This window comes from Pelobates fuscus, chromosome 5 (genome assembly GCF_036172605.1).
Source record: "Pelobates fuscus isolate aPelFus1 chromosome 5, aPelFus1.pri, whole genome shotgun sequence".
Lineage (NCBI taxonomy): Eukaryota > Metazoa > Chordata > Amphibia > Anura > Pelobatidae > Pelobates > Pelobates fuscus.
Genome location: NC_086321.1, coordinates 206242211 through 206270109, shown reverse-complemented (window position 1 = coordinate 206270109; position 27899 = coordinate 206242211). Strand labels below are relative to the sequence as shown.

The 27899-nt window shown below is 38.1% G+C and overlaps 1 protein-coding gene across 3 annotated transcripts in view; it reads left to right on the top strand.

The window, feature by feature from the left end:
- The first annotated feature begins 460 nt into the window (after positions 1 to 460).
- Positions 461 to 27899, top strand: part of DAPK1 (death associated protein kinase 1) — a 157991-nt gene continuing 130552 nt past the window's right edge. For 2 of the 3 annotated variants that reach the window (XM_063454974.1, XM_063454972.1), the window contains exons 1-2: positions 461 to 621; positions 6187 to 6331. In XM_063454974.1, the coding sequence (XP_063311044.1) occupies positions 6270 to 6331 (62 nt within the window). In that variant the 5' untranslated portion in view covers positions 461 to 621; positions 6187 to 6269. The remainder of the gene's footprint in view (positions 622 to 6186; positions 6332 to 27899) is intronic. The other variant, XM_063454973.1, reaches the window with a different exon arrangement.

The window sequence follows — 27899 nt, the reverse complement described above, 5'->3', positions numbered from 1 at the left end:
TTATTGGTGCAGAGGTGAGATATCTTTACATTACAGTTGCTGCTCACAGGATTAAATATAAAACTGAACCATACGAAACCCAATAAGAGAGGACTTATATGACCCGCGCCCATCCCCAAAGCTATGCTGTTCTTGGTGATCAAAAATAGGGTCACTGCATATCGCTTTTTCGTAAAGATCCTAAAGAAAGCCTTTATTGCATGGCGGCTACATATCAATGTTCTCCTGTAGAATGTAACTCTTAATTAAAGGGGAAGCATGCACACCAAACTATTATCTTAAAATGTACTGATCATACTGTCAGCCTGTTATCAGCTCCCCCTTTGCAATTTCCCTATCTCCTCCTTCTCCGCCTTGTACCTGACACATTGCAGTTCCCTTTTTTTCCCCTCCCAGTTAGTGTCTGTCTCCCCACCCCCTCCCTTCCTTCCCCCTCCTCCCTCTCTCTCTCTCAGTCATTGTGAACACCCTGAGCGGAGGGGCTGCTGTGGGTGTCTGAACGTTCGATCCCAGGTTACACCGTTCCATCCCTGGCTGAGCTACCTGTGTGCGCTGAACGTATGCTGGTCTATTATCCCCTCCTGCACTCTGGTGAGCCCTGCTGCGCCGGGGTGTTGTCTGGTAAGCCCCAGCTCTCCCTTTCTCCCATGATTAGTCTGGGTTCCTTGTTGCTACAGCTGCCTCGTTAAACGGGAAGAAGAGGAAGGCTCTCCTATCTGTCTCTCTATTGCTGGCACAGACAGAAAGGCCGTGATTCTTTATACACAGTCACTATATGCTTTCGTGGTTTGGGTGCCCGTGCCTGCCTGGCATATAGGGAGTTGCCAGGTTCCTAGCCACACTACTCTGGGCTCTTTCTGTACCTTGTGTTGGGGATCTTTGTACTGGCAGGTAGTGATGTAATGTCCCCAAAATGCAGGCTGCTGTATAGTTCACACTGGAGTACTGAGACGTCTAGCCAGGGGATATTTGAATTTAAACATTACATTCTGTGCTACCTTTTTAACTAGTAAAAATAAATAATCACATATTTTCCCAGGACGTGATTTTAAAATGATTGAGAATTTTCATTTTAATATAGTTTAATGTGTGGATGCAATTTTTAAAACGTATTTTTTTTAATTTTGTTTTTCGATGTGGGATTAGTATATCATTGTTAGCAAAAGAATCTGGTTACATGTGTTCACTTTAACAGATCTCCTGTGTGATCCCAACCTGTAATCGCATATGCAGTAGCCTTTTGCATAATGTATACCTTGTGAGGGCAAGTTTGTGGATTGTCTCTCTAGGCAGCTGGATGGAGCCATGCTCTGAAGTTTCCTTGAATCATCTCTAATCATTTGGCATTGTAATAGCTGAGGTGATATAAATAGGAACTCCTTTATTGAGCACATTTTTATACATAAACCTGTATGCATGTGTATTCATGTTTTTTTTTTTCTTTCCTGTTTGTATAGTGTTTACTACACATTTTGATTTTCTCTCATTCAGGGCCACTAATGTCAGATCAGTGGTGATAACAAGAGAGTTCCCTATTACTGGTCTTGAATGTGTTAAAGGTTTTTATTTGATTTATTTACACAGTCCTACGTTTCAACCCTTTGTGCTGTACAGCAAAACAAGTTTTTCAAGAGATAAAAGTGAGGTGTTTTTAACCCTTAAGGACCAAACTTGGAATAAAAGGGGATCATGACATGACATGTCGTGTCCTTAAGGGGTTAAACAGCAGGAGCAGCTGATTTTAAAGAATACATTTCTATGTGTTTATTCATAACATTGCTATTCCAGTTCAGGTTGTGGAGATAGGAATCGGCATTAAAAAAATAAATAAAAAAAAATCATCTCTCCTTATAGACAGTTTGCTGGAACAGGTGATAAGATATTTAAATGGTGAGTGTAAGGTTGCCTGGTAATCAATATAAAATTAGCACAATGGGCTTTATTTAAAAACAAAATACTGACTTTCCTTATGGGATGACTAATTAGTGTCCGTAGATTGAAACGTCTATCTGTTTACAAAATATAGATATGGTGATTAATGCTCTAGTTCCTCAAAAGTTAAAGGAAGCTACACTGGATTTTTTTTTTATGTCGCACAAACTGTCGTACTTCATTTTTGTCTCCGTCTCTCTCATTCGAGCGTTTACTACTGCAATTCAAGGTCAAAAATAACACATTCTGTGATAATTACATGGCCTCGAATTGCCTCTGAGCTACAATTCCACTGCATATACACCTGCCATTCTGGTGTTAAACATTAAGAGAGAACTCTGTAGGCAGTGGTTACTGGGGCGGTACTCTTACCAGTGGTATAAACAGCTCTGATTCACAAGTTCTACTTTGGGTTTATACACTAAACATTATATTTTACCTTTTTAACCTATAGCTCCGTGTGGCAATGCAGAGTTAGCATAAACGTGTGCACATCTTTCAGTATGTCATGGTGGCAAAGCCAACTGTAAGCAAGTCTGATGAGAGAGACTGAGCTGCAGATATGGTTGAGTCTCGGATACAATGTTTTAATTTATCTGTCATTGACTTTCTTCTATTAAAAGTAAAAAAAATGATTTCTTGCACATAAAAATGTGGTTTTGGTTTGTTTGTTTTTATGACATTCAGTACTTTTTAAATGGGCACCATTGATATGACCTATCTGTATAACTCACTCTGATGTTTATTTTCATGTCATGCACTACTTTTTCTTAAATGTACATTTGAGATTTAACAGATAATGTCACAACCCAGTTCAGTTCAGGCACAGCCAGGGCATACATTGCAAATGAGGAGGAGAAATAGAAACCTTGTTTAACTTCTCATCTACTTTATATGCTTTCCTTATGCTGACAGCCAGATTAAAGGAAAGCGGTTATAACCACAATTGACAGAGAGCCAAGATGATGGAACACAATTGAAGGATAAAGAGGTGGCGATTCCTATATTTAAATTATTTAAAATGTTTCACATTTCACAAATATGTTTGTTATATAGAAGGGCGGAAACAATATAAAAAAAATCCCAAAAAGTGATCGTTACCCATAGAAATTCCTTAGGTTAAAAAAAATCAATATTTTGAATTTATGGACCTTTTTTCTATTTCCACCGTGGTTTCTAATTGAGTATCAATGTGTACAAAGTGTCTGATGTTGAAACCATTTTCTTTTTTTCTGGTCTGGTTAAAATGAGTGAATACAAATCTAATAATTAGTCTGACTTGTATTATACTGCCGATCTTAATAAAATGTATAACATTTATTCTGAAGGAAGGTCTGTTATCAATTTGGTACCATGGTAGAATGCCAATAACATAAGGTTAGAATAGCAAGGTAGTTCTGAATATGACTGGATGTTTTCTTATGTCAGTGCTACTGTAATATGGTATAGCAAAAGCACAAAAGAATAATATGTGAGGCTAAAGAAAATCTTGAGACATTACACAATGTAAATAATAAAGGAAGTGAAACCTTTTTAATTTTATGTTTATGCTTCTTCAGAATTCTTATGAAATGCTTTGGATTGTTTGGTTATAAACAATCCTGCTCTAACTCCTTGAGTATGTCGTTCTTGTTAATTTACTGAATGCCAAATGATTTAATAGTAATGACCCACATTCCCAGCATAGTGCAAGCAACACTGACTTATGTGATCATGTCGTGAAATGTCTCTTACCAGGATAATATAATAGTTGATGTCTTTATACCTTCTACAACATGGTGGGGAAAATAAAATGGACCATTCATTTCAGTTTGTCAATTTTTCTTACATTACACTTTATCTTGTAAATTGCATCGCAACATGCAGATAGAGCTGTAGCACCATGGGTAGGTCAGATTTAAATTAAAGGGAAACTCCAGTGCCAGGAAAACGATCCGTTTTCCTGGCACTGGAGGGCCCTCTCCCTCCCACCCCCCAATCCCCAGTTACTGAAGGGGTGAAAACCACTTCAGTCACTTACCTGAGGCAGCGGCGATGTCCCTCGCCGCTGTCTCATCCTCCGCGACGCTCCTCCTGTCCATTGCGTCGGCCGGTGGGCGAGACTGATCCCACCGGCCGAGGAGACATAATGCACATGCGCGGCAATTCCGCGCATGCGCATTACGTCTCCCCATAGGAAAGCATTGAAAAATCATTTCAATGCTTTCCTATGGGGTTTTGAGCAACGCTGGAGGTCCTCACACAGCGTGAGGACGTCCAGCGACGCTCTAGCACAGGTTTCCTGTGCTATGGACCAGGACGTGACCTCTAGTGGCTGTCTAGTAGACAGCCACTAGAGGTGGAGTTAACCCTGCAAGGTAATTATTGCAGTTTATGAAAAACTGCAATAATTACACTTGCAGGGTTAAGAGTAGTGGGAGTTGGCACCCAGACCACTCAAATGAGCAGAAGTGGTCTGGGTGCCTGGAGTGTCCCTTTAAGCATGCTCTCCTGGCTAAAATGTATGAAGTCAATATTATAGTATGGACATCTAAATGAAAATAACGTTGTCATGTTCCTTTGCATTACAGCACACAGATACCACACAAACAGAAGCTTTTGCTTGATAATATATTCTACCAGACCATCTAGTGTCATGTAAGCAGCAAAGCAAAGACGGCAACTCTCTTTGCCTACCCAAAGAGAGTAAAACAAAACTGCTAGTCCTGCACTACACCATATATACACCCATATATCCATGGTTTTATATAGTCATACAATGGCCATAAAGCCTATTGTTGCCTGTTGTAATCTTTCAAAAATACCTGCCCATTCATCAGAATCCTCTATATCACAGACAGAAATCTCTATCAAGGTGTGATGGTGGGAGGGCTAATGTTACTAGGCCTCTGGAGAACCCTCTAGTCTATTCCATCCAATTATTTGTCAGTTAAAATAATTCTCTTCTACTGATATTTATTCCACTTCACCAAGTTTAGATTTCCAATCCAGTACAATGTATATTGAAATTTGAAAAAATATTGAGATACTTTATTTTTAGTAACACTATGTTCAAAATGAGAAGACTTGCACTAGCAGGATTATTCTCAAAATGGTCACAGTAAAAAAAAAATTCTTGGAACAACAATCAAATGAAGGGGAAAAAAGAACCAAGAACAAATGGAGTTTGCATGAATTAGCTTATTCAATCTACTACCAAATTTTGATAATGATTTCATGAATAATGTCTAGTCCTGCGTTTAAAAGTTGATATTTTTGAGATGTATGTATGTTTAAAATATTTCATATAAACCTGTATTAGACCCACTCATTTAATTCATTATCTGTAATAATCAAAAAGAAAACTCTCAGTTGTTGCCAGTCTATCATATTTAACTAGTGAAATGATTCCTGGTGTTAGAATGTTGCATCACTAGATAAGTCGCAGTACTGGGGATATTTCTCAGCTCTTCCGTTACAGACCGCTAGACTTAAAGCAGGGATTAGTCCCATTTTAAAGATCCCATTAAGAATCTTTATGGAGTATCATAATAATGTAAGCAATACAATTTAATCTTTATAAAGTGCTATTAAAATCTCTGATCGTTGGGGCGTGCACATGAACAGAAATATAAACTGCACTTTGAAACATGAAAAATAAAGTCACCTGTACATTTGCTAGCAATTTGGCTAGGACAAGCAGTCTCAAAGATTCCCAAGCATCACATTAGATTGGAATTTAAAGGTCACTATACCACCGAATAAAACATTGAATATCACCTATCACTCCTGTTAACCATTTTAATCCCATGATTCACTTTCTCTCTTTTATGTAAAAAAAAAAAAAATAGCAGCTGGAAAGGACAGAGTTTATAACAATGGTTAACAGAGAGCTAAGATGGAGGTGCCCAGTTGCAGCATAAGGAGGTGTGGATTTTTACAATGTAATTTGTTCACACCTAATATTCAAACATGTTAAAGTTTACAGTTCCCTTTAAGGGTTCCCCAAATCTGTCACAATTATGAGATTGTTATTAACTGGAATGTTGGGGGTGCCTGGTGACTTGTTTGGTCCATGTATATGAACTTTCATAAAACATAAGGAACAAGTCAACATGCATTACTCCCTGTAACAATACTAAGCTTTAGGAAGGTAACATTCATTTGAATATTTTACCTTACAAAACTTGTTGAACATCTTTTCTTTTGCCTTTTTACCCTTTTTTTCTTAAACTCTGTAATTACTAATGATCACTGTTTTACTGACTCCAACAGGACATACAAGAATGTCAGAGGAGACTTGCTGGCTGGTTATATGGTGATGACCTGGAGGTGGAGCAGGCAGTGGCTGAAAAATCATGACGGTCTTCAGACAGGAGAATTTGGAGGATTATTATGAGATTGGGGAAGAGCTTGGAAGGTATGTACAGGCTTTAAGATCTACAAGTGGTATAAGCATAGCTGAAGCACAGGATTTGAGTAGTCTGAGTTCTGAAAGTTGAGTGACTTTAGTACTATTATAAAGGAGCACTCTGAGGACCTTAACCAGCATAGCCTGCTAACGGTTTGACTGCTTTACCTAGTCTATCGCCAGTTGCAGCCTCTTCTGGAGCCGGAAGCTCCTGCTAGGATATCCCGTTTGCTCCACTGAGCTTCAATCCATGCATCTCCAGGCATGGCTTACTGCGGAGCTTCTAGGCTAAAGAGGAAGAGGTGACGGGTTATCCATGGACCCCAGATAACTAGTCAAACTGCAAATGGATGTGACTTCTTACCATGGGCTGGCACAGTTTTGGTTTTTAGTGGTTATAGATTGGAGAATTCCTTTTAAAGTGATGTGTGACATGAGAGGACTTGTATTAATTGTTGCATATTCAATCTGAGCAATCCACTATTTAGTTGTAATTTGCAGTGTTCAGAACAACTGTTTAAAAAATATCAAGTTATTTTTTTGGTGTGTGTGTGTGAAAGTGATTTTTAAGTAGGATGATTGATGCCTCATATTGAAATATTTCGGAGGTTCCTGGCAAGTACTTTGTAGCTGTAAAATAACACACTTTAAACATTATTAGACCTTGTATTCTGATTTCAAACGTTCGATGAATCTTATAGGGCTATACGAACGTGAGAATTGTTGTGAATTCCAATTCAGCTACTTCTGGCCTTAAGTTCACTTTGAATATACAGCAGTTCTCACTTCAATGAATAACCCTGTAAGTTTTAGCATTTTGTGTTAATTCGTATTTCCTTGCTTTTATTTTTTATTTTTACACATTTTTTCCTCATTATTCCTTTTGTGGACAATTTTTCCTTTTGGTTTTCTTTTGTAATTATTTTCCTCAATAATGTAATGAAGATAGAAAGCAACAAGCTGATTAAATTAGACTTCCTTTTTGAACTGCCTTCCATTTAGTTACCGGTTTGTTTTCTATGATTCAAATCTATGTAAATGTCAACATCCTATTATCTGATGACTTGTGTTCTGTGCAGTCTTAAAGTGACCACCATTAAACTGATTAATTCCAGCCAGAATAATGCTATACATGTGATTTGGTAGGGTGGGAAAGTTGAACCTATTTATTTTAGCTAGGCAAGTGAATAAAATGATGTGCAGTTAGTGTGTTTGTGTTTGCCTAGTACTTTCTTGGCTGTGAAAATTTGTTTCCCATGGGTATCTTTACTTTCTGGAATCCTGTATCTTTTTATATTATTTTTATTTTATTTTTTTACCCCTTGAATGCTCTTCAGATACCAAAACAAATCACTGGGACATTCAAGGTATCTTTAGTGACACTTATGGTAGATTTGACTTGCAAGATGTCACAAACTTCTTAACGTTTTTAATTTGTATATAAAGCATGTTTGGAAAACGTATCCCAGAATTAAGCATATTTTGCATGTGAAACAGCAAAATTGCACATCTCCAGTATGTCAACAAAACATTCCCAGCAGGTGCCTTATTTCTCAAGCTATTACAAACTTAATAAAATGTATGCACTGAGCCAGCAGCCTGATGCATTTCAAAATGTTACATTTTTTTTTTACATACACTATTTTCCATCATGCATTCTAGTGTGTTACAAAGCTTTCAGGTTCTGAGAATGTTGAGTAAGTATGTGTCACAGATAAAGTCAGCTGCCAAGTCGTAGCCCTGAAAAAAGTTGGGTGCTCAGCCATTAATGCTAGGATGTTATTTGTCCCTATTTTTCTAAGGATACCAACATGTAACCCCCAAGAATTAAGTGGTACTACCGTAACAGGTTTGAGACTTCGGTAACCCCAAACACTTTACAGGGTCACTCTAAGCATCGTAACCATTATACCAGGAGTACTCTGGCTTGGTTCCCCGGTAATGGGACAAAAACTATTTAGTAACCGTTTACCCTCTTACCTAAGTACTCGCCAGAATCTTGAGGCTCCCTGCCACTGGGGTGTCTTGCTTCCGGCTTCTGAAAAACTATGGTGATCACTCTCAGCCAATGAATGACGTACTGTGCAAAAAACTATTTGTACAGAATTGACATTCGCCAACCTGGAAGTCTAACACTGGGCTGGCGCTTGACGTTCCATGGCTCAAATCAAAATGCTGCACATACAGACTCCAGACACCATGACCACTTAAAATAACTGCAGTGAGCTATTTAATTAAATCTGTCACATGGTCAGTAAGAATTTTGTAATGCAAATAGTTGCACCTGAAGCTGCAATTTGCATACTAATCTAATAATTATGCAGCATTCCTCATTACTTGGTAATGCTTCAAATTATCCTCTCCTAATTGACATGAAAAAATACTAATGTCTATTTCCCTTTACCCGATCCACACTACTCTAGCTGTACTTGTGCATTGAGAACATAGAATATGCATGCTGAATAAATTTAACATGTGAGATGTGTTATCCATTAAGTATTTCCTAAATGATGGATGTAAACCTACTGTGATGGTAACTTTTAAAATAACTGGTCTGTTAATAAACCTTGTGGAAATTGAGACCCTCTTAGACTGACCTCCGTTTTATTTTTGAAGAAGTGGCAATTGGCCTAATTCCTTACCACCATCTCTGTCAAAGAGCCCAAGCTGTAAGCTCTGTTCTCAGATTGATTAATTCGTTTTCAGAATTATGTTCTTTTGATCAAAGGACTTGTCACTTAATTTAAAAGTTGTACATCTGTCCCTGAATAAAAATGGCTTTTCAGATTTAATGGATGCATGGAGCTAGTTTAGTCTTGGTCTGCCAGATCAATGACTATATCACATTAGGAATATATAAACATATACAGGTGAAATCAAAATGATTCAACCCCCATTGAAAATTAGGTTTATTGTCACAATTCCTCAGTAATGCTGACAGAAGCTAGTGTCTGGCTATGCATCTCATTTTCAGCAGGTCATATCAGCAAAAGGGTGCTCTACTAAAGATGCTTGCCATCAAAGGTCTGAATAATTTTGAGACTAGAGACGTCATAATAAATTGCATTTTCAGATGAATTTGGGGAAACCACTTGAAGCATTTGTTGTGTTGAGCTATTTCAATTGCTTTTGTTTGATTTGTTTATTGCAAACAGCTGAAAGACTGTAAATTTTAGCCCATTGCTCATGAGTAATGGCCTCCAGTTCAGTATATTCTTGGGTTTGAGTGCTGTGATGGCCACTGTAGAATTTTCCAGGACTTCTTCTGCAATCTAGCCTTGGTGGAATTTGAGGTAATCTTTTAATCATTGTCTTGTTGGGACGTCTAATGATGCTCAAGCTTCAGCTTTCTCACAGACGGCATGACATTTTCTTCTAGGATTTCCTTGCCTTCCGCATGCTGCAGGTTTCCAGTGCCAGAGGATGCAAAGCAGACCCAGAGCATCACTGAGCCACCACGATGCTTAACTTTAGGCAGATGTTCTTTTCAGCATATGTTTCATTCTTCTTCTTTCAGACCTACTGCTGATCCATTGGGCCAAAAACGTCCAGTTTTGTTTCATTGCTGCATTTAATCGAATCTCAAACTTCTGTGGCATTTTGACTTGTGCTTTTGGGTCAATAGTTGTGTATGTCTTGGTGTTCTGGCATGGGAACCTTCTGCATTTAGTATGCACTTTACTGTGCTCACTGAAAGTCTTGTTGCAGGTCTTTAACAGTCACTCAAGGGTTTTTCACAACCTGCCTTCTCAAGAAATCTGCTTTTAGCCATTGATAGCTCCCTTTTTCTGCCCTGTCCAGGTAGTGTAAGCACTGTCACTTCAACTTTAAACTTGTGAGCTATGCTTCCAATCGTGCCCAAGGAACATTCAGTGCCTTCACTATTTCTGTATCCTGTTCCTTGTTTTTTGAAGGTCGATGACCTCTTCTCTTAAATTTGTGGACCATTCTTTTGACTTAGCCATATTTCTAGCATGCAGTCAAATGTGACATTTAACAAACCCCTAGCCAGTTCAGGTATTTCAAATTTTCCTGCTCAAGCACACCTGGTGCAAAGCTCTTGATTAGTTGCATCAGGTGTGCTTGAGACAACACCTGTTTTGAATATTTGTGCTGTTGTGAGTGATTATATTCAGGGGGTTGAATAATTTTAAAAACTGGAGAGGTCATTATAAGTTTGTTGCATTTTCAGTTGTATTTGGGGCAACCACTTGAAGCATTATGTTGAGCTATTTAAAATTGCTATTGTTTGATTTGTTCACTGCAAGCTGTTGAAAGTCTGTACATTGTGACTATAAACCAGATTTTCAATGGGTGTTGAATGTGTGTGTGTGTGTGTGTGTGTATATTTTTAAATGTTATATTTGAACCGAATCTCATAAAAAAAAGAAATAATAATAATTACCAATTACATGTTCTGTAATTGTTTACAAGTGAGATATAAGTACTGTGTGCTTACGTTCACAGGTATTTCTATTACGAAACCTCTTCACATGCAGTTAGCAGTATTGTATTACTTCCTGATAGGAACTCGACATTTCCTATTGAAAGTGAATGGCTATAATTGTTAGACTCAAAAATAGTTTTATTTAGTTTTGTTAAAATTATGCCTTTGACATTCTCCCAAAAAGTCGTTCTTGAATTGCATGATTCTACATTGTAGGAGTTGTTCTTAAAGTCATGGTCTGATAACCTTTTGAAAACAATGCAATTCAATCATGCAAGTAGTAAAAAAAAAAAAAGAGACCTTAATAAAACTTAGGAATCTCCATCATTTGATTCAAATTACCAGGGTCTGCTGAGAATATGTGACAACTTGTCATCCGACCCTTGATCTTCCATGCCAAGCAATCTCATAGCAAAAGTTTGGAGAGAATTGGTGGTGATGCACATGGTTTGCTTGGCCATAGGTGGAATACTGAATAAGTTAGGCTTTTTCCTGTTCTCAGCACCTTAGACTTCTCACATCCTATCTCAACTACCAAGGCAATTCCTCCTCAGATTACACCTATATAATGGGGCATAGTTGGGTCATGTGTTTATCCCTAGATTTCTCATTAGTAAAGTTATTTATGAGCTGCATATGTAAGAACCGGGCAATTAGAGGTATGAATTTTGTGAAATCTGGACAGGGCTCGAGACTAAAGGATAGTGTCAGTCAGACTCCTTGTTGGCTGCTAGTTCATATAATTATTTGCTGGTTGTGAGAATCTGAACAGTACCCAGATTTGAAACAGTCTTGCAGGATTCAGGGCAGTTGGGGAATATGCAAGTACTTTGTGTAAAACCAAAATATAGCAAAAATGTTTGCAACTTAGCTCCATCATATTTTATATTTTATTGTTCCTGTACAAAGAAATCGGAGGTAGGAATCATACCACCAACGCTTTATTAATAGAGCAGTGCTTCTGCTCTATGCCTGTATTATTTTATTTACTTTTACCTTTTTTTAATCATAATTGAGAGCACTATTGTTGCCTCTTTTATTTCCTCTTGGATGACCAGACTGTGCTGATAGACGCACTTTCGTCACACATCCCATAAGCGGGGATTAAACCGCTGTACACCCTTCACTCCAGAGCTGGCCATAGCTCTTTTAAATGTAAGTTTTCTACCTCCTATTACTATTTTGCACTCTGGATTTTAGACTTATTGCACTATTGGCTGCCTCTGTCTCTTTTTCGTCCATATACCGTATATACTCTAGTATAAGCCAACCCGAATATAAGCCGAGGCCCCTAATTTTACCCCAAAAAACTGGGAAAACATATTGACTCGAGTATAACACTAGGGAGGGAAATGCAGCAGCTACTGGTAAATTTCTAAATAAAATTAGATCCTAAAAAAATTATATTACTTGAATATTTATTTACAGTGTGTGTGTGTGTGTATATAATGAATGCAGTGTGTGTGTGATGCAGGGTGTGTTTGTGTATGTTTTGCAGAGCCTTGGTGGGGGGTGGGCATTTTTTTTTTATTATTATTATTTATTATTATTATTTTAAATTTTTTTTTTCTTTTATTATTATTTTTAAAAAAAAATTCGTCCCCCCTCCCTGCTTGATACATGGCAGGGAGGGTGGCTCTCACTCCCTGGTGGTCCAGTGGGTGGGCTGTAGGAGGGGGCTGGCAGGAAGCGTTTACTTATCTCTCCTGCAGCTCCCTCCTCCTCTGCGCCGGTCTGGTCAGCTCCCCTGTCAAGTCCCAGTGTAAATCTCGCGGCCGCACGGAGCGTTGCCACGGTAACCCGTGGCAACGCTCTGACCCCGCGGCTCTCGTGAGACTTGCACTGTGAGCTGACAGGGGAGCTGACCGGACCGGCACGGAGGAGGGAGGAGCTGACAGGAGCTGCAGGAGAGGTAAGTAAATGCTCTCTGACAGCCCCCAACAGCCCCTTGTCTGTATTATAGCAATGTAAATTGCCATAATACAGACAGTGACTCGAGTATAAGTCGAGTTGGGGTTTTTCAGCACAAAACATTTGCTGAAAAACTCGACGTATATACGGTAAATGAATGCCCTGAGACATTCAGACGCACATATCCCCACTGAAGAGTCTATTCATCTACATTTTATCAAGTACTCTTGGCGATCTTTTGTTGCTCTAGTGAGATATTTTAGGACTATTTAACGTTATTTTATTTTCTGTTGGTGCAGCCCTACTCCATCTTTTTGTATTGCTTTATCCATCATATTGCCTCTCACTTCTAGGTCACCTAGAATATACATAATGCACATCTAAGTTATTGCACACTGAATTAACTTTGCTGTTTTACCTTCTTTTATATTTTGGTGGTGTCCAATTATTATCCTTGCTTATTTCCAGGGACAGAACACTCCATCAGGTGTCTGGTGATATCTTGTCTCCTCTTTGACTGATGAGCCTTTAAAATGTCTGTAAATCCCTATTTTATAAAATTAGAGGGAATACAATATTGCTGTCCTTAGTTTGGCTTTTAGTAATGCTTTTCATCGGTGGTCTTTCTATGTTTTCTAATGTGTTTTTAACTTGTTTGGCAGTAAGACCACTGTATCTTGGAAATCCTCATTATTACAAATGTGCCTTCATACGGCAAATAATGCAAGTTGTCTTTACAGCAGATCTTTTATTTTTTGACAAGTATTTGGCACCAAACCACACTTCTATCATTATAATATCTTTAACAAGTTGAATAAAGTACATTTGTTCAGTTAGGATCTAAAACCACATTGTCAGCGCAATATTGGAGACAAGGTCATCTAATCATTTTATTGCCAGAACCTTTTTGCCATGCATTTAGACAGCGAGTCACAGATCATCAGACAGTTGCAAATTGTAATTTTATTATATGAAATATAGGACCTGTTACTTCTTCATGAAGGCATATATTTTTTGATAACAATGGCTTTATGTAATGTTAAAAAAAACAAAACGTACTGTTATGAATGGCCTGTGTGCTAAGAAACAAGCAGAATTAATCCCATTTTACAACTATTTTGTTTTTGAGACTCTAGAACAGGGGTAGGTAACCTTTTAGCAGCACTGTGCCAAAATAAGATTGTGATGTACCGTAGCGTGCCGGTCCTATTTTTTTAAATTGAGGTGTGTATGTTGCCATATTCTGCTTGTGTTATTTATACTGCAGTTGCTTTGGATCTTTGTATTTGTGCGTATATGAGCTATTATATTGTTTATGTTAACAAGTAGTTTGTGGTGTTGTGTATGATACCTATGAATAGGGGCTGCTTGTGGAATTGTGTGTCTGGATGGATATGTCTGGTAGTATGTGGCTGCTTGTGTATTGCATGTGAGAGGCTACATGTGGTGTGTGCATGTTTGTGGATTGTTAGTGGTATTGAGTTTGTGGGGATTGTGTGTGGGCTGTTGGTATTATTTGTATGAGGGGAGGGTTATTCTGCATTTCTGTGTATATCTAGCAGTTTGGATGGCTTTCTTGGATTCCAGTGGGTACCAAGCTGGCCAGCTACAGGTCAAGGACAGGAGCTGCAACAGCAGCTGCGGGCTGCTCTACTTCAGTGTGGATTCCCATTCACAAGTGCTGGAAGGAAGTGATCTACGTGCTGCAATGCATACATTGAGGATTGTCCTTCACCACCTTTTCGTATTCGCAGTTATCTGAAGTTTCACTGAGACTCCTGATAGGCCAGAGCCTGTTTGGCTCTAGCAGCCTTGAGTGCCGTGCAAAGACACCTCGAGTGCCGTGCATGTTGCCTACCCCTGGTCTAGAACGTAAAACTAATTTTCAGTATTCTTTTTGTTACGACACTTGCATTTTGACCTTTTTTTTTTCTCCACATGATTGTAAATGTTTCCATGCCAAAAGTTAACCGTTGGGGTTTTTAGTATTTTTTAATGCTGTTCAGTTTTTACTGATTTGGAATGATTGCATGAATATGTGTTTGCTATCTTATTTGATACCCCTGGTTGAATTTCCAAAGGTCAAGAGGCCATAGATTGAAACTACATAGCTGCTCTTTTCCATAGTCCATTGTTTGCAATACAATGCACTGTTCTACCTTACTGAGAGCTACCGCGGAGCAATGGGGAGATAAAAAAAAACATGTACATTATGGGAACTATTTTATTAAAATAACACTGCAGTCGGAAACTGTCATGACAACTGACACATAGGTAACAAAATTACATGATAAAATACACTTATTACCTGATGACTGCATTATAGTGTTTAGGATGATGTTTCCATGTGAATGAGATTATATAGGTTTTACTGAAACATGGTATTTTACTGTTTTCAGTAAAAAAGACTATGAGTAAGTGTGTACGTTATGTTCTAGTACGGCTTAATGCAAGGCATGAACACTTGTAAGAACACAGTTGAGTTTATATGTCCTAGAATGTACTGTATGTCCCCTATCCTATATAATACTTCCAGGGGCACTCATAGCTTATGCAATCTGCTGTCATGGTTATGATGCAAATATGCTTTTGACACAGTCCTCTTGGTTCTTTACTGTGAACCAACCCCTCCATATTCGTAGTGCAAAGGTTACACTTTTCCGCTTTGCTATTTTTAATGATGTCTATATATCGATGGCACTCACTGCCATCTAAATTGATACCGCTAATATTGAGCTAATAGCCAGGCCACCTGTGGCCAGAAGACACTCGGGTTTGTGTTTATAATGTGGTGGAATCTCGGTAAAAATAAATTTAGTAGGCCGAGATTACCACGTGGCATGTGTACGTGCATATGCTGACGTATCGATCAGTTGGTTGCACGAGGCAAGATACGATCAGTAGTGTACGGAGCATGTGCAAGAATACAGGATGTAGTATTCCCCTCCTCCATTGTGCTGGACAAGCCATGCGGTCAAGCAGGAAGTTAATTCTTATTTGTATTGATTGGTCAAGAGAATGTGCGGGTGGGGCTTAATATGGGAGGAGTTATGTGCCTATATAAGGAGCCTGCACTATTGTCCGGGGCTCAGAACCTGCTGTATTTTGGTGACATTAGTCCCTCTGAGTCCCGATCGGTGATCCAATAAAGAATCTCTTCCTTCCTGAAGAAACCTGTGTCCATCTCTCTGTGCTTTGCTTCCGTCAGTTTCTCCGGTATCAATAACAGTTTGATAGAGATTTGCAGAATGATACATGATGCTTAGTGACCCTTTAACAACCATTCATATTACATAAAATTGTTTGATTTTATGCAACTGTGGAAAAACTTAAAAATATATAAGATGGTTGTCGGGTAACCATATATTCAGTACTATATAAAGCAGCATGCTTCATTTTAATGTTTTGTATGTTGCAAATGATTGAGGTCATTTATCTTATGGCTACTCTCCTTTGCATAAACAGGTAGTCACATCTTATGGCAGAGTTTGCTAATGGGTGACCTGGTATTGTGTATCTGGACAGATTATGAGCCTGTCTTCAAAAGGGCTTTTTATAATTTGAAGTATAGATGGAGGGTACAAGAGCAAAAAGAGTAACTCAATCTCCTTATTCTAGAAACAATCAGGCAGTGTTGATTAAATGTATATAAACATAATAAAACTCTTACAATTGGGATTTATTTGCACCCTTCAGTCAGATATGACTGTTTTGTTTCATTTTTTTTTTTTTTTAATCTAATCTTTCATTTCCTTTTTTCAGTTTCTCCTTGTGACATGTGGTTGGTAGTCACTGTAAATATTTGTGGTTGCCGTTTTCATCTTTTGGAAGGAAAGATGGCAAAAACCGTAATAATTTCATACCCCAACACTTTAAATGGACAAAGAGGGGCACTTTAATTTTAGCGGTGAGGGTGGGGGGTGACCAGGGGCTGTTCTGAGGAATTTTAGGGGTGAGGGTGGGGGTTGACCAGGGGCTGTTCTGATGAATTTTAGGGGTGAGGGTGGGGGTGACCAGGGGCTGTTCTGAGGAATTTTAGGGGTGAGGGTGGGGGTGACCAGGGGCTGTTCTGAGGAATTTTAGGGGTGAGGGTGGGGGTGACCAGGGGCTGTTCTGAGGAATTTTAGGTGACTTGTTAAAAACAATTAATGCAACGGGCACTAGGACCATGCAGGGAGTACTTCAGCAACACTCCCTGTATGGTCCTTCTTTTTAAAGCTGGACCGCCCCCTCTTGGACAAGGCTGTCCATTCCTGTCAGTTGAAATGTGGTCTAAACACTTTACAGGTAAGACTTTTTGGTCTTTGCACTATGATAACCAAAATTTGGGCAGAGATGAAAAGTTTTTTAATGCAATATTTTGTGTAGACGTGTTAACAATCTCTCTCCAGGCGAGAAAAGGTGCAGGCTAATTGACAGTCCGTTTTGTGGTGATTTCAGCCGTGATGTATTTGACCGCAAAATTTTCACTTGACAGTAGCCATTGGCGAGTGAACATTTAGCTCTAGTGACGAGAAATTCACCTGTGGAGGGTATACTATGGGGTGGCAAGCAATCTTAAGGCCTGACTAGTAGCATAGGACTACAAGTTTTGAGCCCCTATTTATTTTTATGTTTTTAAATGTGTATATGATATGTAAACATGCACACACGTGCATGTCCTAGTTAGCATTATGCATTAGAACTTTCATATATTCATATATATATCTTTCATATATATGTGCAACTGGGTCCTTTTCATGGCAGTGATAGACCTATTACACAATATTTATCAAATGAAAAGCACTTTCTGTTTTTAAAAATAAAAAAAGTTTAGTTTTTTTTCTTGTTAATCTAATGATTTAGAATTAACTTCTTATCTGGGGTCCCCCAGTGTTGTTCCTTGCCTCCACCACTTAGGACAGATAGCCAGAAGTTTCTGTTTCCGTTGGTCACTCTGACAGTAAACTAAGCTCTGCACAACTGGGCTCAGCTTTAGAGCTTCTGGCTTTCTTTGAGAAATTGGAGATGCAGGGAGCTGTGCCAAGCAATCCCCAGCAAAGAAGTCACTCCTTTCTAAAAAACATAACCGGACGATGCACTGGAGTGGTTATGGTGCTTGGAGTGTTCTGTTTATGTAGTTCCATTCAGCAGCTTTAGATTACGTAGTTCTTTGGATAGATCCATGTTCTTCTGGTAACCCGTATGTATACTTGGACATTCTTTTAGCTCGGACTGTCTTCTATAGTATCCGAATGCCTAACAGTAAGCTGTGTTTTGCAACTGTTTGGATGATTCCTCAAGCCTAGTCTGTCTTCTTTGTTGAACCCCTTACATCCTTTCCATCAGCCTTTAAGCTACCTGTTGTACCATCATTTTTATTTTCTGCTTGTGGATGGGTCTATGGCAGTGATTCATTGATTCCTGGAGAATGTTTTTCAAATTCCAACTATCCTAAGAAGATTAATATTATTATTATTATTATTATTATTATTTATATAGTGCCAGCAAAATCTGTAGCACCGTACAATGGGATTAGATATGTTTTTTTACTTTCTGTGTGTGTGTATGTACGTGCACACCACACACACACACACACACATCTATATTTCATATACATAATATCTCCTGTCTCAGAACAAATTTAATAAAGTTTCTAATGTGATCGTTACATGTTCGAGGTGCAAGGTATTTTGTGTTTGTTTTTTCTCTTGTGTCTAATCTACAGTTAAATGGTAGACCACAGACATGCTTTTTTCTGTTTGGGTGACTGCTCAGCATCATGAGACCTTATAGCTGGAGAGCGACTTTGCACGGTAATGTCTATATAAGGAGTCATACAGTGGTAACTGTTAGGATAAAGTCTCCTCAACATCTGACAAAGTGGGGTTCCACAGGAGCATAGCTTTGCTTTAAAACTATGACATGAAATCCATCTGCTATTGTTTTGGGTCCTGAAACTACCCAGTTATGTGTTATTAATGCTTTCCCTAGAAAACAGAATATTGATCGTATTGCAGCATGAAAACATTGACACATTATTTATTTGCCTTGTGTTATGATGTTAACAAGTATCTTTGCATCCAGATGCATTGGTTTCACTCGGGGGTTAAGAAATGACTGTACTCTTCAATGCCTTTTATTCCCCCTCTCTTTCTGCTTGTTGGAAATGAAGCCACACTGTAATCTTGTAAAAGCTAAGAACGCTAATAACTGCTCACTCTCTAGAGTTTAATTATAGCAGAAGATGTGATGGTTTAAATTGCTTTTGCATTCTGTTAGGAGTAAAACTTCCCCATTTAAAGTAAAAGGGCCATTTTCTCAGTGGTTTTCCGTGAAACAGCTGAGCCAGGAGAAAATAGCTTCAATTTTTAAACTGTACCTTGCTGAGCATCCAAAAAAAATCTCTCAATCATCTTCATTTTAAAGGATCATCTGAGCCACTGAAAATAGTTTGAATATTTTTCAACTGAGGAGAAATTTCTACAATAAAATAAAAAAACACCTCCATTCATTTTAGTTGAATTTAATTGTAAGGGTAGTGCCCTGAGGAATATTTAAGCAAGTTCTTTATATCACCATTTTATGGATATGTTCAAGTTGCCGGTCATGATTGCTAAGAAATGAGCTCATACGACATTCATACTTCAATGTGATAGCACAGCAACAATTCATGTAATCGTAAATTAAAATGTGCTACAGAAATGGAGAAAATAAACTCTGGGGTGTGCTAATCTCCACTTTATTATGGGAAAATATACCTGGAAATGTATGTAAAGCCTGACCTCAATGGAAAATGTAGGTGTGTATGTTTCATGTTAACCTCTGAACTTTAAAAATGCAAAAAAGACACCAGTCGTCAGTGTGAAGCCTGTAGGAGAGGGCTGCATGCACACAGTCCAATACTTTGCTTGTTCTCTCTCCTCAACTCTTTCTTTGTCCAGTCCTCAATACCTTGTAAAATTGTACTATTATTCCCTCCCCCTTTTAGGTACTTTCTCCAGTGACTGTGATAAAGCCCAGTTTTTACCTCTCACTGTCCAGCCCCCTCTGTCTCTGCTTCCACTACCTTTGTGGCGCTTTCCACACATGCATCCGATATTCTACAATGTTTCTCTATAAGAAGCATTTGATTGGACCTTGGTATGAAAATGGATAACGCAACATGACAAAATATTGGACAGGGAGCGCTTCAGGAAAAACTGTCTCGGCGCTGGTATTTTCTTGCCCTCTTTAATGTTTGTTGTAGTTGTGGACCCATGTAGAGCAAAATTAACATGGGTTTACAATTAGTGTGGTTTAACCCTTCAAGTTGGCCTAAAGTAGCATCTCTAAGTTAATTTTCTGACACCTTTTTCTATACTTACCATAAATCACTGACATTTATTTGAGCAAAAGGAAGGCATACCTGGTACTAGATTTGCTGTGTGTTTGCTGATACAATTAACATAATAGTGGCATTTATACTCTACTTTTCCTTTTAACAGTCACAGAATTAGAAGTACTGTATTCCACTTTGTATTCTCAAAACAAGTTTGCATGCTAAATACTAGAAAATAGCTATGTCATGCATGCTTTCAATAAAAATACACATTGCAATAAAATAAATGATTATGCGTTCGACTAACTAATCACATAACTTTTTAGTATAAGCAGAGCGCCACCAATGCAGTTTTTTCTGGTGGTGGTGCTACATCGTGATTTGGTAAGCCATTAACTGGGTGTGACAGATAAAGCACATTTAATTACATATATTGCCAGTGAATAAAGAGCAGCTGTAATTTAGTACAATTAATAACTAAATTTGGTTACAAGATCTCTTTCACGGCTGCATTCCTCACATTCTATAAATTCTTGGAAAGTTATGTCCTTACACTTCATCACTTTTTAACTTATTAGTCACGTTGAGGAAATAACCATTTTCTAAGATCTTTTGTATCTCTTTTAGACATGTCGGTGAGGGAAACTGCTTTTAAGAAGTGTATTTATGGGATTAAGTGGGAGTAAGGCATGGTTACTGCACAGCTGCATGTGATTGTTTTATTCCATAATGAACGGCTTTGATAAACACTTAAAATGTGTCATTTCTAAAGTTTATTTAGACAATAGGACAACTCCATTGTCAAGGAAAGAATTGTATTTCTAGAAATGGGTACAGATATTTGTTTGCTTTATGTTGTCCTGTTAGGGGTATTTAAACTCCTGTAGAGCAATGCCTGTGTATTGTTTAATCTCTAGGGCTGTGAATTCTTTACAACTTTTTTCATAAAAAAAAAATTGCATTGCCCTCATTGTCCAATATCCCTGTTTCCCTAAATGTGTCATGCTTTTCTTAGATGATTAGTTTGCCCATTGTACAGAGCTCCAGATTCTGTTGCCGCTCTATAAATAAAAACAATAGCCGTTTAAAAAATGGAGCACAATGGTAGTGCACATTGACCTCCTCCTGTTACTTGAACATTTCACATGATGCCATACATCCTTGGAAAGCATTTAAATATTTTCCAATTGTATTTTTTTTTTTTTAAAAAGACTTAGTGCACAATAAAGTAAACCTCCAATGCCTGCTAATCACTTATTTTGTACATTAACACTACATGAGGTGGTTTAATAATGAAAAGATGAGCGCTTAAGAGAAAAAAGGGGGTAAGTGGGGCAGGGGTGAAGCAGAAAAGTTAAGGAGGGGTTTTAACCTCACTCTACCGGGAACATAAAAACACACTTATTTTATAGACAGACTTTTGGACTAACCATCCTTTTTTGAATTTTATAGTTAATTCTATTTACACTTAATACCATGTTATAAAATTGGTATGGTTATAGCTTGCAGTGTGTTTTTAATAGTATTCTTTGTTGTAGCTCAATTATTTTTATACTTCAATCCAATCTTTTAAAACTCATAGGCTTTCCATTACATAGGATCTGAATTGTGTTATAAACACAAATCACTGAATTTTACTCTGAATTATTGTCTAGGTCAGTTGAAATGCTGCTGGTTGTACTCTGAAGTATGTTTTCACCTCCAAGTATGGCACACAGCTGAAGTTTAGTGTGGACATAATGCCTTGAACAAAATGACCCTTATGTAAAGCAACAATATTTGCTTTCTGATTTGCAGAGAATTTACAGGGAATTTACCCATCAAGTGTTCCAATTAAGCAGAACTATTGAAGCAATAATTTTTGACTCGTGTCAAATAATACACAATGACATCACAATCTGGTCCCTAAAGACGTTATGCCAATATGCAGTGTCTTGCTTATTTAAGTGTCTTGCAGTGTCCTTGCATCCCTGGATGTCACTTCAGTGGGACATTCCATTTTAGAACACTATATTTAATGGGAAAGATTGCTATGGTTGCAAAGAGAGTCATTGGTCGTTAAAGTGAGAGAATATTGAGGCTCTCAAAATGTGTGTCCCATTCGTTGGTACAATACATCAATGAATCAGATGTTTCTTTTTGTGCATTTTTTTTTAAACCCTCTTTTCTGCTCTATTATCATTTTAATTATTTGCTTGGCCAGGACATGTCTCTTTAATACAGTATCTGGGATGGAGGATGGGGAGGATTGGATATGGTATGTAGCCAAATACTCATGCATACCTAAACACAATGACAATTCAGTGTGACTGCTCATACACCCTGCTAATTGGCTGATAATTACTGTTTTAGTGTGGTGATTAGAGAGTTCTAGTCCAGCATTAGAGAAGATTTAATAATTCTGTTTTAAATGTAAGCATGTATAGAGGGAGAGGATGTATATATGCAGGTGATATTTAGCATACGCATGTTTAGTCACTCACTATCATATTCTGTTCACTGTATTGATTTTTAAAGAACCCCTCCAAATACCATAACCACAGCTTGATGATGTGGTTATGTTGCCTGGGGTTTTCTGGCACAACACATTGTAAGGAGTAAAAAAATATTTTTGAAAGCTTTGTCTTCTTACCTGATGTCTGCCAGGTGTTGCTGCCCACCTCCTCTAGAATCTCCCAAGAACAAGAGTTTCCTTAGCAGGAACTTTATTTCACTCTGCTTGCTAAACCTGCAATGCAATCCTTGGGTCATTGGCATAGTGGACCCAGGGTAAGAGGTCAAACCATTCAAAAACTGTTCGACTGCTAATATGGGGGGAAAATTGACTGAGCACTCCTGGCTCCATAAACATTACAGCATACTGTAGTGGTTATGGTGCTTAGAGTCTTCCTTTTATGGGTAAAGCTAGATGGAAAGCTCATTATAAGTGCTTTCGAGCAGGGCCCTCACCAACCTATTTTCTGTGCAACAATTTTTAAATCAAAAAGAGAAACCGAGAAAAGGTGGCGCTAAAATCTTATAAAATATCAGAAATAAACCCAGTGCAGCTAAGAATCACCCAAGTGTTTAGTCACTAAATAACACTTGCATACAAAGGCTATAACTGGAGATAAGGTGATTGTGCACACATTGGTAAATGATTTTCTTGTTTTTGGTTTGTATCCCTACGTTCTGTAAATATAAAAAAAAAAACAACATAGGGCAATATGTATCAACACAGTATATACAATAAAAAAACTTGGAACACTCTCACAATATTTAGAGCCTTTGAGTTGTCTCTAAACTGTAACAGCAGGTACATCAATCAGATGTACATATGGAGATGTATGGTCAGGTCCCCCATAAGGTGTTGAAGGTGTTTTTTTTTTTTTTTATTGTATATACTGTGTTGATGCATATTGCCGTATGTTGTTTTTTTATATTTACAGAACCTATGGATTACATACTAAAAACAAGAAAATAATTTACCGATGTGTGCGCAATCACCTTATCTCCAGTTATAACAATTTATTGTTAAATTTCCCCCCTTTGTAATATTGTAAAGCCGGACGGAATGAGTTGTAAATGCCAATAATAATTGTAATTATAGCCCCCACATTGCTCTAATTAATGTTTATATTTTCAATTGCATTTTTTTTAACCTAGTCTAGAACACCCATCGTTCTAAGTTTACCATAGATACCCAGCATGTTAACCAGCCTACGTTTTACCAACCTAAAAGGAACTTGGCATACCAACAGCAGACTGACCGATCAATCTCCAATACTAGGAGGTTTGATGAATTGTATACATATCCTTGTTATATTGCCAGTAATCCAATGAATGATTTAATTGAGACAGATGTCAGTGAGTCAGCTGGGTGGGTTAGTAAAGTCAGTTGTGTAATACATCATCAAAGAGATATTGTTAAATAAATAATATTTATTACAAGGTAATCTGATAAAAGCTTAAATGAGATCACCGATAGAAACCTTTGTGTGATTTAGCATCGATATTGAATTGGGAATTGTGTTGTAATACTTTGCACTGTGCTTAAAGGAACACTATAGTTTTTGAATAAAAACCTGTTTTTCCAACGCTATAGTGTTACATAGAAACATAGAATGTGATGGCAGATAAGAACCATTCGGCCCATCTAGTCTGCCCAATTTTCGAAATACTTTCATTAGTCCCACGCATGATTAAACTCCTTTACTGTGTTAACCTCTACCACTTTAGCTGGAAAGCTATTCCATGCATCCACAACCCTCTCAGTAAAGTAATAATTCCTGATATTCTTTTTTTTTTTTTTTTAAATCTTTTGCCCCTCTAATTTAAGACCCCTTGTTGTGGTAGTTTTTCTTCTTTTAAATATAGTCTTCTCCTTTACGGTGTTCATTACCTTTATCTATTTAAATCTTTCTATCATATCCCCCCTGTCTCGTCTTTCCTCCAAGCTATACATGTTAAGATCCTTTAACCATTCCTGGTAAGTTTTATCCTGCAATCCATGAACCAGTTTAGTAGCCCTTCTCTGAACTCTCTCTAAAGTATCAATATCCTTCTGGAGATACGGTCTCCAGTACTGCATACAATACTCCAAGTGAGGTCTCACCAGTAGCGATGTCCCGAATTGTTTGTGGCGAACGCGGCGGGTGAACATATGCGATGGTCGGTCCGCCCCCTATTCGTCATGGAGGTGGGAGGGTCTGGGAGGGAGGGTCTGCTGCTGATTGGCTGGAATGTGTCTGCTGACTGTGAGGTACAGGGTCAAAGTTTACTCAATGATGACGAATAGGGGGCGGACCGACCATCGCATATGTTCACCCGCCGCGTTCGCCACGATCAAGCTATGTTCGCCGGTGAACGGTTCCTGGCGAACAGTTCGGGACATCACTACTCACCAGTGTTCTCCTCTTTATTTAGATTCAGGTCCCCCTAAAGCTAAACAAGTTTTACTTACCTTTCCATCTTTCAGAGCAGGTCCTTGCAGCCACTCAATCTGCCTCCTGTGACGTCATGTTGACATGTTGTTCTAAATGTCCCATCCAGCGCTCAAGGACAGCAAGTGCATATAGAGCAGAGCTGCTTTAACCCTACAATGTATGCATTGCTATATCTACTAAACATCAGTTGATTTACATTGCATGGTTAAAATAAAGTACCTCTGCACCCAGACCACTTAATTGAGATGAAGTGATCTGGGTGCCTTTGTTTAACTATTTTAAGAACATGGGGTTTTTGTTTTTTTGATGGGTTATTTTTTCTTTTTCTTACACTTGAAGGTGTTTCATGAAAGCAAACAATGTGCAGAGTTGATAGCCTTTTCAAGAAACCTTAAATATGGAAACATTTACCGTCATTGGCCTGACGTTGACCTGGGCAATTGAGCTGCCTAAGGGTGGCTGAGTAATTCAATAGAAATTACATTTGTCAATTGGAAACCAAATAAAAGTTATGGGGAAAAATAAACTAATTTTATTCTTTCTGTTTGATAATTCTGGGGAAAAACTGAGGGTTATGCATAAGCTGTTTTTTTGTTTTGTTTGTTTGGGGTGTGTGTGTGTGCTGTTCCTTTAACTGTATTCAATAGTAATACCTAGTCACCCTACTTTAGCTGTGTTGCTGTGATTATGGGTGTATATTTGCCCAATTATTCCTTAAAAGAATACTGTAGAATTAGGAATACAAACATGTTTTCTCAACACTTTAATGGTCTACTATTTATTTAGTTGTCTCCTCCCTCTCCTTCCCAGAAGGGTTTGAAGGAGTTTAATTACCATTACTTCTTTGCTGTGACCACTCCACCTTCCTGGCTGAGATTATGAAGATTGATAATCTCAGCAAATTCAATTCTATTTTATTGAGCAACATTGGAAGGCTACTGCGCATGTGCAACCCGCTGTACTGCGCCAATCAAGTGATCTGTAGGAGCAGCATTTGATTGAGAATGGAGTCTGACTCAGTTCTCACTGGGAAAGTGCATCTACTGGTTGTCAGGTAGACCGGGGCCACCAGAGATGTGTCTAATCCTACAATGGAAAGATTGCAGTTTCTACAAAGTGGTTTGGATACCTTTTAGTTGTCCTTTAAAGGAACAATCTAATTGAAAAGAAAAAGTATATATGTTCTATTATTATGTTGTATTGCTGGGTCCCAATTTAAAAAATAAAATAAAAAAATATAATAAAATTGATAAAGTGATATCACAGTCTGTCAAATACTTCATACATATAATGCATTTGTAGCAGTCACCACAATTCTAAATCCAGTTCATCTCTATGAAGCATTGGGTGCACACAACTGCATGGTGTCAAGATCCTTTCATGCTGACACTGGATGTAGAAAAGATTCAATTATAGAATCTATATTAGTTTGGAGACCCTAATGTCCGTCTGAATGACAACCACGCAAGGTGGGGAAATTGCAAACAAAATGCACTGTTTGCCTTTGCAAGTCTACAGGGGTACCATTTGTGCACCGAAATAATTTATTTAAGCCTCAAAAGGGCACACTTTTATGCCCAGCCCCGTCATTTCGATCCAAACCTACAAGGTTTCCTTTTTTGCCTTCTCCAAAATACTTCTGTATTAGATCAGCTGTTGGCTTTCTATGTTACAGAGCCATATATTAAACTGCAATCCTTGAAACTTGTGCCCCCGAAACACTGCTCGTGGGTTATGTTTTGCAGTGTTACAGAAAATTGTAAGGGATTATCTTGCTTGGTGAATGCTCACTGTGAATACTTTACATCCTGCATTTACACTGAGTACAGGCAGGTATTTTGGGGCAAGTACCAGAGCTTTGAATGAGAGGGATATTTGTCATTATTTATTTGGTTATTGTTTTTGTACAGTATATTTTAACATCATATTTATTTTGCACATTGAAATGTGTCGTATTCAGCATGGAGTGCCTGGATCTTGTATTTAGGATGAAAAGCAAATACAGGGATTAAGGGCAAAACCTGTTCTATTCAGCTGTAACAATAATTTTTGCTTTGAATTTTCTTCTGAGGAAAGATAAGAATACAGACAGGGGTGATCTAAAGTCATCATATTCCCTTAGTAAAGCATTGGGAGGAATTGCACATGCGCAGCATAATGCTTTGCTGTGCCAGTTAGTATCTCCTCATAGATATACATTGAATTAATGCATCTCTATGACAAATGATGAGTCCATCCATGCAGAGAGTGGAGAACGTGAACATCTGTGCTGCTCTCTGTGCAGCACTGCCCCAGAAAGCACCTCTGAAAAGGCACTGTTTATAATAAAATGCCTGCAGGGATAGGTAGTAGACACCAGAACAACTACAGTAAGCTGTTGTTCTGGTGACTATAAAGTCCCTTTAACATGAGTTGGGGGCATGTACAGCAATGCCTGTCAAATCAGCCCTGTTCTGAGGGATTCCCATTCTGCAGTAAACGGTATTTTGATAAAACAAGAAATATTGTTGGTTTTTCTACATTGGTTTGAGATCACTGACACATTGAATTTGCTTTTTATTAGAAAAAAAAGTTTTTGTTCTCTTGAAATAGATTGCACATCAAACTGCACTGTTTATCAAGGGTGCCGATCACCACTGAACACTGTTGCATACATAGCAGTTCTTTAGAATTTTCGAAATGATCTCGCTCCTTCTTTTAGTTGTTGTTGGATATGGTTGCTACCTTGAGGCTTAAGCCAAATGAGCTTGTTGCTTTGGGGACTTTTGTTATGGCTTATAATTCTTGTTTGTGAATCCGTTTTAATTAATAGCAGAGCCCGGTGCCTGCACAAGGCTTTGACGTAACTGTGTGAATCTTTCCAAATGTCAGCTTCCTCATGACTGACTGCATCTTTCCCTATACTTTCCTATGTGTTTGATAAGCCTAATCTTTAAATAGACTGATATGCAAAGGAGCCAGTGATATCTCTTACAGCAGATGTTCAAAGATCCC